The following is a 12,521-nucleotide window of genomic DNA, read 5'->3' on the forward strand; positions in this document are numbered from 1 at the left end:
CTCCGGGACAGCACCCCACCCCCGTAGCATCCGATAAACACGATAATTTTTTTTAATAAAAACTGTTTAAAAAAAAAAGACAATTTTTGTCACCTTACATCACAAAAAGTGCAACACCAAGTGATCAAAAAGGCATATATCCCACAAAATTGTACCAATAAAACAGTCACCTCATGCCACAAAAAATGAGCCCATACATAAGAAAATCACAAAAAAAAAAAAAAAAGAGCTCTCAGAACATGGACACATTAAAACATAATTTTTTCGTTTCACAAATGCTATTATTGTGTTAATGCAAAATAAATAAAAAAAGTATACATATTAGGTATCGCCGCCTCCATAACAACCAACTCTATAAAAATATCATATGACTTAACCCCTTGGGTGAAAATTAAAATAAAAACGGTCAAAAAAAAATTTTTTTTGTCACATTACATAACAAAAAGTGCAACACCAAGTGATCAAAAAGGCATACAGACGTGGACAAAATTGTTGGTACCCTTTGGTCAATGAAAGAAAAAGTCACAATGGTCACAGAAATAACTTTAATCTGACAAAAGTAATAATAAATTAAAATTCTATAAATGTTAACCAATGAAAGTCAGACATTGTTTTTCAACCATGCTTCAACAGAATTATGTAAAAAAATAAACTCATGAAACAGGCATGGACAAAAATAATGGTACCCCTAGAAAACACAGAACATAATGTGACCAAAGGGACATGTTAATTCAAGGTGTGTCCACTAATTAGCATCACAGGTGTCTACAACCTTGTAATCAGCCATTGGGCCTATATATATGGCTCCAGGTAATCACTGTGTTGTTTGGTGATATGGTGTGTACCACACTCGACATGGACCAGAGGAAGCAAAGGAAAGAGCTGTCTCAAGAGATCAGAAAGAAAATTATAGACAAGCATGTTAAAGGTAAAGGCTATAAGACCATCTCCAAGCAACTAGATGTTCCTGTGAGTACAGTTGCACATATTATTCATAAGTTTAAGATCCATGGGACTGTAGCCAACCTCCCTGGACGTGGCCGCAGGAGGAAAATTGATGACAAATCTAAGAGACGGATAATCCGAATGGTAACAAAAGAGCCTAGAAAGACTTCTAAAGAGATTCAAGGTGAACTTCATGCTCAAGGAACATCAGTGTCAGATCGCACCATCCGTCGTTGTTTGAGCCAAAGTGGACTACATGGGAGACGACCAAGGAGGACACCATTGTTGAAAACGAATCATAAAAAAGCAAGACTGGAATATGCCAAACTACATGTTGACAAGCCACAAAGCTTCTGGGAGAATGTCCTGTGGACAGATGAGACAAAAATCGAAGTTTTTGCCAAGGCACATCAGCTGTATGTTCACAGACGAAAAAATGAAGCATATCAAGAAAAGAACACTGTCCCTACTGTGAAACATGGAGGAGGCTCTGTTATGTTCTGGGGCTGCTTTGCTGCGTCTGGCACAGGGTGTCTTGAATCTGTGCAGGGTACAATGAAATCTCAAGACTATCAAGGAATTCTAGAGAGAAATGTACTAGCCAGTGTCAGAAAGCTTGGTCTCAGTCGCAGGTCATGGGTCTTGCAACAGGACAATGACCCAAAACACACCGCTAAAAACACCCAAGAATGGCTAAGAGGAAAAAATTGGACTATTCTAAAGTGGCCTTCTATGAGCCCTGACCTCAATCCTATTGAGCATCTTTGGAAGGAGCTGAAACATGCAGTCTGGAAAAGGCACCCTTCAAACCGGACACAACTGGAGCAGTTTGCTCATGAGGAGTGGGCCAAAATACCTGCTGAGAGGTGCAGATGTCTCATTGACAGTTACAGGAAGCGTTTGATTGCAGTGATTGCCTCAAAAGGTTGCGCAACAAAATATTAAGTTAGGGGTACCATCATTTTTGTCCATGCCTGTTTCATGAGTTTATTTTTTTACATAATTCTGTTGAAGCATGGTTGAAAAACAATGTCTGACTTTCATTGGTTAACATTTATAGAATTTTAATTTATTATTACTTTTGTCAGATTAAAGTTATTTCTGTGACCATTGTGACTTTTTCTTTCATTGACCAAAGGGTACCAACAATTTTGTCCACGTCTGTATATCTCACAAAATTGTACCAATAAAGCCGTTGCCCCATTCCACCAAAAATGAGCCCCTACATAAGAAAATCGCTAAAAAAAAATCAAAAAAACTACAGCTCTCAGAACATGGACACATTAAAACATCATTTATTTTGTTTCAAAAATGCTATTATTGTGTAAAACTTAAATAAATAAGAAAAAATATACATATTAGGTATTGCCACATCCATAACAATCTGCTCTATAAAACTGTCACATGAACTAACCCCTCAGGTGAACGCTGTAAAAATAACAACTGTGCTAAAACAACCAATTTTTTGGTCACCTTGACCCATAAAGTATTATAATGAATGATCAAAAAATCATATATACCCAATAATACTACCGATAAAACTGGCACCTTATCCCCTAGTTTCCAAAATGAGCTCACTTTTTGGGAGTTTCTACTGTAAGGGTGCATCAGGGGGGCTTCAAATAGGACATGGCATCTAAAAACCAGTTCAGCAAAATCTGCCTTCCAAAAACCATGTGGCGCTCCTTTTCTTCTGCGCCCTGCCGTGTGCCCATACAACAGTTTATGACCACATGTGGGGTGTTTCTGTAAACCGCAGAATCAGGGTAATAAATATAAAATTTTGTTTAGCTGTTAACCGTCGACGTGTTAAAGAATTTTTTTTTTATTAAAATGGAAAATCTGCCAAAAAAATGAAATTTAAAATTTGATCTCCTTTTTTGATTTTCCTTTAATTCTTGTGGAACGCCTAAAGGGTTAACAAAGTTTGTAAAATCAGTTTTAAGTAACTTGAGGGGTGTAGTTTCTACAATGGGGTCATTTATGGGGTTATCCACTATGTAAGCCCCACAAAGTGAACTCAGACCTGAACTGGTCCTTAAAAAGTGGGTTTTGGCAATTTTCTTAAGAATTTTAAGAATTGCTTCTAAACTTCTAAGCCTTATAACGTCCTAAAAAAATAAAATGACATTTCCAAAATGATTCCAACATAAAGTAGACATATGGGGAATGTTAAGTAATAAATATTTTATGACGTATCACTTTCTGTTTTAAAAGCAGAGAAATAGAAATTTAGAAAATTGCTAATTTTTTACATTTTTGGGTAAATTTGGGATTTTTTCATAAATAAAGGTGAAAGATATTGACTAAAATTTATGACTGTCATGAAGTACAATGTGTCACGAAAAAACAATCTGTGAATGGCTTGGATAAGTAAAAGTGTTCCAAAGTTATTACCACATAAAGTGAGATATGTCAGATTTGCAAAATTAGGCCTGGTCAGGAAGGGGGCAAATGGCCTGGATGTGAAGTGGTGAAAAAGTACGGTAATTTAAAAAGTATGTGCTTTTTATTTCTTAAATGTTAAAACTGACACAAAAATAATTGTAATGGGTTTCCCATTTTGTGACGATCGTTTTCATATATAACATGTATAGGTTTGAGAGAATGGGGCGACTATGGTGTCTGTTTCTGTTAGCGATTGCATTTAAATATTTTTTTTTTGTTTTGTTTTTACTTACAGTGGATATAAGAATACTATTCAACTAGATCAACACAACCAGTGCATGCAAGGGTGTACTTCCTCTAACTATAATCAACACAAAGATCAAGTACCAGAATACCCAAAATATCAAAGTTTATTAAATTCACATTAAAAACATTCAGACATGTGGAAACAAAATAAAGTGCCAAAAGAGACAGCTCGTATCTATCCTGTGAGACCGCGTATTATATATGACATGGACTATCATCTGAAAGGCGTGACCAGGCATGGGATCCAGCCGGTTCTCTCCGGTTCTGCCGAACCGTTTGTTAAAATTACAGGCGGTTCGCAGGACCGGTGAGAAGCAGGGATCCCGACCCGGTCCTGCAGCTGCGCCTGCACCAGTGGCGTAGCTATAGGGGTGGGGGCGGAGCGGAAGCCGAGAGGAGAGGCCCTGTGTGACGCGCACTGTGCAGTCACGTACCTCACTGTGACCTCCTGCGGCGGATCTCGCGAGATGACGCGATGACGCGGCGCGGGAAGGCACAGTGAGCGAGGCATTGGTGACCGCCTGTACCAGGATGCCACAAGCTGTGTAGGAGAGAGAGGTAAGTATTAATTATTTCTCCTAAGCAGGTGCCTACTCCACCTTCCCCTCATCCTGACCCAATGTTTAGATTCTTTTAGCCAAACAAGAGTTATGGATGGGGTTGATGACAATATTTAAGGTGGCCACACACAGGGAAACACATCTATTTTGCCCACAGAGTAAGAGCAGCTTTTTTAAGCGGTACTCCACTATGTAATGGCCCCCTCTTTATTATTAATATAATGGCCCCCTCTTTATTATTAATGTAATGGCTCCCTCTTTGTTATTAATGTAATGGCCCCCTCTTTGTTATTAAAGTGGGGGCCATTATATTAATAATAAAGAGGGGGCCATTATATTAATAATTAATAATAAAGAGGGGGCCATTATATTAATAATAAAGTGGGGGCCATTATATTAATAATAAAGTGGGGGCCATTATATTAATAATAAAGTGGGGGCCATTACATTAAAAATAAAGAGTGGGCCATTATAATAATAATAAAGAGGGGGCCGTTACAGTAATAACAAAGAGGGGGCCGTTACAGTAATAACAAAGAGGGGGCCGTTACAGTAATAACAAAGAGGGGGCCATTATATTAATAATAAAGTGGGGGCCATTACATTAAAAATAAAGAGTGGGCCATTATAATAATAATAAAGAGGGGGCCGTTACAGTAATAACAAAGAGGGGGCCGTTACAGTAATAACAAAGAGGGGGCCATTATATTAATAATAAAGAGGGGGCCATTATATTAATAAAAAAGAGGGGGTCATTATATTAATAATAAAGTGGGGGCCATTACATTAAAAATAAAGAGTGGGCCATTATAATAATAATAAAGAGGGGGCCATTACAGTAATAACAAAGAGGGGGCCATTATATTAATAATAAAGAGGGGCCATTATATTAATAATAAAGAGGGGCCATTATATTAATAATAAAGAGGGGACCATTATACTAATAACAAAGAGGGGGCCATTATATTAATAATAAAATGGGGGCCATTATAATATACAGGGGGAATAATATTATGGCCCAGAAGCAATGTGAGAACACAGAGGGGCCATCTGGGGAGAAACAATGTGAGAACATGGAGGGGCCATGTGGGGAGAAATGTGACATTGAGGGGTGATGGCTGACATGGGGGTCTGATCTGAGGTCTGATTAACAATAGGGGTCTGATTGCTGGTCTGACCTGAGGTGTAATGGAAAAAATGTATTTCTAATTGTTCTCCTCTAAAACCTAGGTGTGTCTTATAAGGCGGAATATAGGTTCCTCAAGCCAGCGATTGTTTGAGGCAGAGAGAAGATAGGAGGACCACACAGAGGAGAAGCCAACTGCTGCTGACGGGACCAGGGCCAGGTGAGCGGCGCGGGAGTGTGTGTTTTGGTTGGGGTGCGCCAAAATGTAGCTTCGCTTTAGTTTGCAAAGCCAACCTGCAGTGTGCTGTCTTCTGCCTCCCCGCTGCTGGCCATTTTCACTCAGCGAGTGAGCACACAGTTCAGTGAGGAGGAGATTCACTTGTCACTGAATGACCTCCCATTCTTTATCAATTTTATCCTTCCCTTAATAGACTGTGCACATGGCTGAAATTATTATTTTTTTCTTTTTTTTATATAGGCACATTACAGGCATTTGCTCTTCTGCATTCTTTGAAACCTATGAAGGATCTAACTACCACTGAGCAATATAGTCCATTTTCCAACGTCATTCGTCATCAACTCCAACCTGAACAGTTCTAAGGACTCTGACCTAATCATCGAAAGCAGTACATGAGGTGAGTTTTAATTTGGACTCTTTTAGGCCAGCATTAATCATTTTTGTTGTTTTTCTCAGTTACAGATGCTGAACCGTGAATTAATGTCAGTGCCAGAAGCTATCTTACATTTAGAACTGGCACTGGATGCATTGAAGTTATGTATAGGCCAGAACCTTTTCATAACTTCGGCGGATCCACCGCCAGCTTAGGGGTTTATTAACACCGGCATCTAAAATGCCAGTGTTAAAAATTGTGTGTCAGAGCTTTTGTACCACTACCTATTGCATAGTCTACTCTTAGTCACACAGTCAGCGTTTGTTCATTGATTTTAATCAGTGATTTTCAGCCAAAACCTGGTTAAGGTTTCCACTGTTTTCCACTGCAGAAACAGTTTGACATTGAATTGAATGGAGAGATTCTCACACAGGAAATCAGCAACAAAATCTGCACCATACTTTACACTCCAAAAATCCAACTTTGTAAAAACATGTACCTGTGGGTTTTCTGGTGGAATTTTCAACTATATTTAAAGTCACCTAAGGATTGGCTCAGCCTCAGCTGCATCTCTCAGAGACGTGTGGTTCCTGACACAGACTGAGTGCATGATGGTTTCTATAACATCAGGAGTCTAATTTACTGTGCTCATCACTAGATCCAAAATCAGATATGACATGGCTGTATCCCAAATCATAAATCACTATGATGCAGTCAGCTTTGGTCAGGGGAACCACATAAGTGGCTGACACATGGGGCTGTGTTTCTCTGTTGTGAGAATCAGCCTTTAGTGGTTCAGTTCTACCTTCTCCTGGGTGTAGTCCCCCGGTCAGTAGTGGGGGACCCCGGTCAAGAATCACATAGCAAAAATCCAGCAGTTTAATGACTCTGTGTCATTTGTGTGTGTGATTCTCCTTGACTACGGTGGACTACACTCAGTAATTAAAAGGTTTGTCTGTAACTAATTAAAATTGTCTGTTCAGTTGGGGAAGGCTTTAATAGCAACTAATCATTGGCTTCTTCAAAGGGGTCTTGCAAATTATTTTTCTTACACCAAACTGACATTAGTAAATTACCTTATTTTATATATATATAATTTTTTTTTTTTTTTTTTTTTTGCAGTTCTGCACTACAGACTGTTACTGCAGAGAAGGACCTACAGCTATAGATGTCACCCTAGGTCATAATTCAAGCTTGCTTAGCTTTCCTATAGGTGTGTATTTCTTGCTACTCCCTCCATCTTACAATCTATTCTTTGTTTATGGTGTGTTTAATAATGTCTACCTCTGTATTCCAGGAGACATCACCATCTGTATCACTTCATTAATATTGTGTGAAATTGGACCTTATTTCTGAATTAACATCTGATTGTAGCTGTCAAGAGTGATATGACTGGTTGTGTTCAGCATTACAGATTTTTCAGGTTCATTCTTCTATTTTAATTTATATTCATTTGTATTAAGAAAGCTATAAATCAGTTTTTAATACTTTTTTTATATCACCACAGGGTCATCGAATGTATACCAAGACCTACATGGCAACATTCAGCATATGTCATTCAAGTTCCAGGATTTGGGCTACTTAAGATTACCATTTGGTGAGTTTTATTCAGTCTATGTAATTTCCTGATTCTGACAGCTAGGTTCAGAAACAGGCTACTTTACCACTGTCTGGCCCTATCAATCAAAGCATTGAGGGAGGGGCTGGTCACAGAAAGAAGTTGAGCTTGGGTGCCACAAAAGCAATGGTGACACCCTCATTGCACCAAAGGCCTAATCTTCTGTATTTAAAAAAAAAATTCTCATAATTTGGAAAGGGAGTCGTAGATCAACAAAAGAGAAAGTGTTTTAATCAGGTGAACAACAACTATGTGTCTATGACAACAGTAGGATAGGAAAGTTGCTGGTAAGAGATTTGGCCAAGCATTAACCAAAAAGTATTTACTTTACAAGCAGTGGAAAAATAATCACGTTCTACTAGGGTATTCGAGCGTTATTTTAGGTTTACTTTAACTGTATTTTTGGTACATATATATCTTTACAGCTACTACTATGTATTGGAAGAAGCTTACACAGTGCCAGCACACACTGAAGACACCTCAAGGTTTGATCAAACCTTTTATTATCTGAAGAATATAAACAAAATGAAGAGACAAGCTACACTGTTTAGTTTTTTCGATTCATCCAAAAAGAAAAAAACAATACAGTCTCAGGAATTGGACTTGTGTGTAAATGACATTAATAATAATGTTGTAGCTAACACTGAGAAGGATGCTGTTCTTAATGAAAATACTATATATGAAATTGACCATGAAGTTCCAATGGAACAGGTTGATAGGCATGATATTGAAAGTGTTGTTGGCAATGATGATGGTACAGTTTCAGATGTGTTAACAGTTGAAGAGGCATGTACAAGCACTATATCATGTTGGTCCAAAAAACAATTTGAATATTTTAGCAAGTTGTTTCCATGGATCCAGGTTAAAAATGGAAAATTAGGTTGCAATGTGTGTAGTAAGGTCAGAGGGTCTTTGGGAATAGAAAAAGCTAAGGCATGCCATGTTTCAGAGGAGTGGAGTAACTTTTTAGTAAAACCAAGTGGCACCCTCAAATTGATTCAGCAGGCCTCTGTTCGCAAAAAAATTAGAGAGCACAGTGTTTCTAAATCTCACAATAAAGCAGAGAAACTTCAGAATACCGCCAAAATTGGCATATTACCAACAGCAATGGACAGGCTCAATGAGAAAGCTATAGCTGCGACAATTCATATTTTTAATATAGTATACAGTTTAGCTTTAAATAATAAGCCTATGGCTGACATAGAAGGAGAAGTTCAATTGCAGAAAATTAATGGTGTGGATGTTGGAGTAGGCCTTCACTCAAGGAAAACTGCCATTACGATAATTCAACATATATCCTCACAAATAAGGAAGGCTTTATTTTCTAAAATTGCCAGTTGTAAGAGCAAATTATGTGTCATAATTGATGAATCCTCAACTGTGGCACAGAAAAGTGTTTTAGTCATCTATATTCGTTGTGAGCTTTCAACACATCAGGATCCTGTCAATGTATTTGTGGATCTTAAAGAGCTTGACTCAACCACTGCTGAGGTGATAACTGAAACACTTTTCAACTGCTTAAGTGAAAATGGATTTGATAAAGATTATTTACAAGATAATCTGATAGGATTTTGCTCAGATGGTGCCAGTGCAATGCTAGGTAGCAAGTCTGGGGTTGCATCTAGAATTGTAAGAGAATTTCCAAACATAGTCATATGGCACTGTTTGAGCCACAGGGTTCAACTTGCTCTTGATGATGCAATTAATTCTGTATCCCAAGTTAATCACTTTAAAATGTTCCTAGAAAAAATATATAGCATATATCATGTATCTAACAAACATCAGTTAGAGCTTCATAACATAGCAGCAGATCTAGAGTTGGAGATAGTAAAGATTGGTAGAATCCTAGGTCCTCGGTGGGTGGCTTGTAGTGCTCGTGCTGCCAAGGCAGTATGGAGAGCGTATCCAGCTCTGTATAAGCACTTTTCGAATTATAAGAATTTCTTGGGAATGAAGAAAAAAATGGAAAACTTGTGTTTCCTAAAAGATCTCGCTTTAATGATCGAAATTCTTGAGGAGCTCTCCCTTTTATCCCTTGCTTTACAAGACCGGGATGTTTCTCTTGTCAAAGCAGACAGACTTCTTTGTCGGTGTATTAGGGCCCTTAAAAACCTAAAAGAAAATCCAGGGAAGCATGAAGTTCAGATTGATACAATGATTAGAACAGAGCCATTTAAAGATATTCCTTTCCAAGTGAGTGCTAAAAACACTGGTCTTCCAAGAGCACAGTTAATTCAGAGCGTAATAGACAATATGAAAAGTAGGTTGTTTTCCACTGCAAATACAAGACAAATGGACAGTGGTACAGTTGTCCAAAACGCAAGCCGCTACAAAAAGTTATTGTCCTTGTTCTCTTTACTTGAACCCAATTCTTGGCCATCTGACCTCACACTATCTCCGTGGCCAGAAGGGGAATGTCAATTAAGACAGTTAAATGAACTGATAAAATGTAACATTCCAGTTAATGATTTCCGGGATTACATAGACAACAGATATTTTTCAGATTGCAGCCTGCCACCCTCTATTCAACAAGCCAAGAAAATTATTCGGGTCATAGCTGTCAGTAGCGCTGAAGCTGAAAGAGGATTTAGTATCATGAATAACATTGCCACACATGAAAGAAGCAGACTTACAGTTTCTAATATATCACATCTTATGACAATCAAAATTCTTGGCAAACCAATATCAAGCTGGGGTCCGGAAATATATGTTAAGTCTTGGTTACGGAGAAACCACCACACTGCCACAGACCTCAGAGTTAAAAAAAAGGCAGCCAAACAATACGATGAAAATTCCACAGCTATTTGGTCTTTGTTTTAATGGGATAGCAATGGAGTTTATTTGTGACACTAAAACAAGCACACCGTAGCTGCAGGAGTGACGTCACGAGCCGGCTCCAGAACGCGCGCACGCGATCCCTTACCACTAGCAGTGCAGCGCTACCGGCCAGGGCGCTAGCAGCATAAAATAAGTTTCTCCCACAGCATAGCCGCTAGTCAGCTGCAGCAAAAATCTAACCCTGAGGTGTGCTTTGATCGGGCACACAGCGTAAAATCAGGTAATACAGCTGTATAGACCAGATCTAAGCATTTGTACAGTCTTTATCTGCAGTGGTGGTTTGTTTTCCTTGTTTTTGGTACTGGTGGTTACCACGTGTGCAAATTCTGGAGTTTATTTGTGGCTTGGGCATTTCCTCATTGCCTTGTGTTTATGGATCACTATATTCAGCTTACCTTATGCTTGTTCATCCTTATATATGTAATCAGCGGTAGTTATCCTTCATAGGCACTTATCCTACCACACCACATTCATGTACCCAGCTTGGCCCTTGGGCAGTTCATTTCATGTATTCAGCTCAATTTTTGGGTGTGTGATTTAACCGTTCAGTTTCTTTTTACATGTATGTATTCAGCTTGGCCCTTGGGCATTTAACCTTATGTACTCAGCTTGACTTCTGGATATGTAATGTAATGTATTTTCATACATATATTTGTATCCCACCAGGGTGGTGCTTTTTCTTTCTCTGTCCACCTTGTCTCTTTAACAATGTTGATATTTAGTACCATTTTTAACATCGAATGTGCTCCAGTTATTTTATAGTTTTTTTTTGCTGTGTTTAGGGAGCATACACTCTAATTAATCTTCTTTGAGTAGTCCTGTAAGCCCGGCCACAACTATTTATGTTGCGCCATGACTAATGGCAGTTTAGGCATGTGGGTTTATTTTGCATTGGTTTTCTCTGTATTAATGACTGGGAGTAGCAGAGCTGAGACCTGGTTGTAGCTTGGCCAGTCCTCAGTTCTTCTCCCTTTCATTACATGCTGACACCTGACAACCTGTGCAGCACTGGAGAGTCCAGTAGATCTAGCTGGTGAAGTGTACTGCATGGCATGTCTGGTGCCACCAGGTAATGTCTGGGAGTAGCAGAGCTGAGACCTGGTTGTAGCTTGGCCAGTCCTCAGTTCTTCTCCCTTTCATTACATGCTGACACCTGACAACCTGTGCAGCACTGGAGAGTCCAGTAGATCTAGCTGGTGAAGTGTACTGCATGGCATGTCTGGTGCCACCAGGTAATGTCTGGGAGTAGCAGAGCTGAGACCTGGTTGTAGCTTGGCCAGTCCTCAGTTCTTCTCCCTTTCATTACATGCTGACACCTGACAACCTGTGCAGCACTGGAGAGTCCAGTAGATCTAGCTGGTGAAGTGTACTGCATGGCATGTCTGGTGCCACCAGGTAATGTCTGGGAGTAGCAGAGCTGAGACCTGGTTGTAGCTTGGCCAGTCCTCAGTTCTTCTCCCTTTCATTACATGCTGACACCTGACAACCTGTGCAGCACTGGAGAGTCCAGTAGATCTAGCTGGTGAAGTGTACTGCATGGCATGTCTGGTGCCACCAGGTAATGTCTGGGAGTAGCAGAGCTGAGACCTGGTTGTAGCTTGGCCAGTCCTCAGTTCTTCTCCCTTTCAATGGATGCTGACAGATTTTCTGTATGTAATTTTACTGTTGTTTCCAAACCATTATCTTTAACTTTCTTTTGATGATACATCATCAGCCAGCTTTAGTTTTTGATGGAATTCTGTCAATGTGTTCACTAGATATCACATACTTGAAATGGCACATAATGTTTGTGTTGTACCTTACCGTTTGCTGATGAATATTAAAATATAAGATTATAAACTGGTATGTGGATATTTTTTTACCTTGAAAATGAGTTGTATTGTTTTTACACTAATTTCATAAATTCTATCGAACAAGAATCCGACATGGGATTCAGCCAGTTCCCTCAGGTGCTCCAGATTCGGTTGTTAAAATTACAGCGGCAGCAGGAGATGAGCGCTTCAATTCCAGAGTTTAGCTCCTAAGGCTTTTTAAAAGTTGAGTGGTATGTGTGTAGTGTATATATAGTGTATTTGTGTGTAGTGTATATATGGTGTATGTAAATATGTCGTGACTGTGTTGCATATATA

General features: G+C 39.1%; 1 protein-coding gene across 1 annotated transcript; it reads left to right on the forward strand.

Annotated features, from left to right (window-relative positions):
* The first annotated feature begins 5,427 nt into the window (after positions 1 to 5,427).
* Positions 5,428 to 12,189, forward strand: LOC122941470 (E3 SUMO-protein ligase KIAA1586-like). Its single transcript, XM_044298767.1, has 6 exons — positions 5,428 to 5,545; positions 5,804 to 5,960; positions 7,059 to 7,149; positions 7,234 to 7,359; positions 7,444 to 7,533; positions 7,980 to 12,189. Exons 4-6 carry the CDS (start codon positions 7,325 to 7,327, stop codon positions 10,372 to 10,374), a joined length of 2,520 nt encoding a protein of 839 aa, XP_044154702.1. The 5' UTR covers positions 5,428 to 5,545; positions 5,804 to 5,960; positions 7,059 to 7,149; positions 7,234 to 7,324; the 3' UTR covers positions 10,375 to 12,189.
* Positions 12,190 to 12,521: the final 332 nt, after the last annotated feature.

Source organism: Bufo gargarizans, chromosome 6 (genome assembly GCF_014858855.1).
Source record: "Bufo gargarizans isolate SCDJY-AF-19 chromosome 6, ASM1485885v1, whole genome shotgun sequence".
Lineage (NCBI taxonomy): Eukaryota > Metazoa > Chordata > Amphibia > Anura > Bufonidae > Bufo > Bufo gargarizans.

Excerpts from the sequence above, each read along its gene's own strand:
- LOC122941470 (XM_044298767.1), top strand. The coding sequence starts at position 7,325 with ATGACTGGTTGTGTTCAGCATTACAGATTTTTCAG. Across the intron at positions 7,360-7,443 it reads CAGCATTACAGATTTTTCAG|GGTCATCGAATGTATACCAA; the intron begins GTTCATTCTTCT and ends ATATCACCACAG. Across the intron at positions 7,534-7,979 it reads CTACTTAAGATTACCATTTG|CTACTACTATGTATTGGAAG; the intron begins GTGAGTTTTATT and ends ATATCTTTACAG.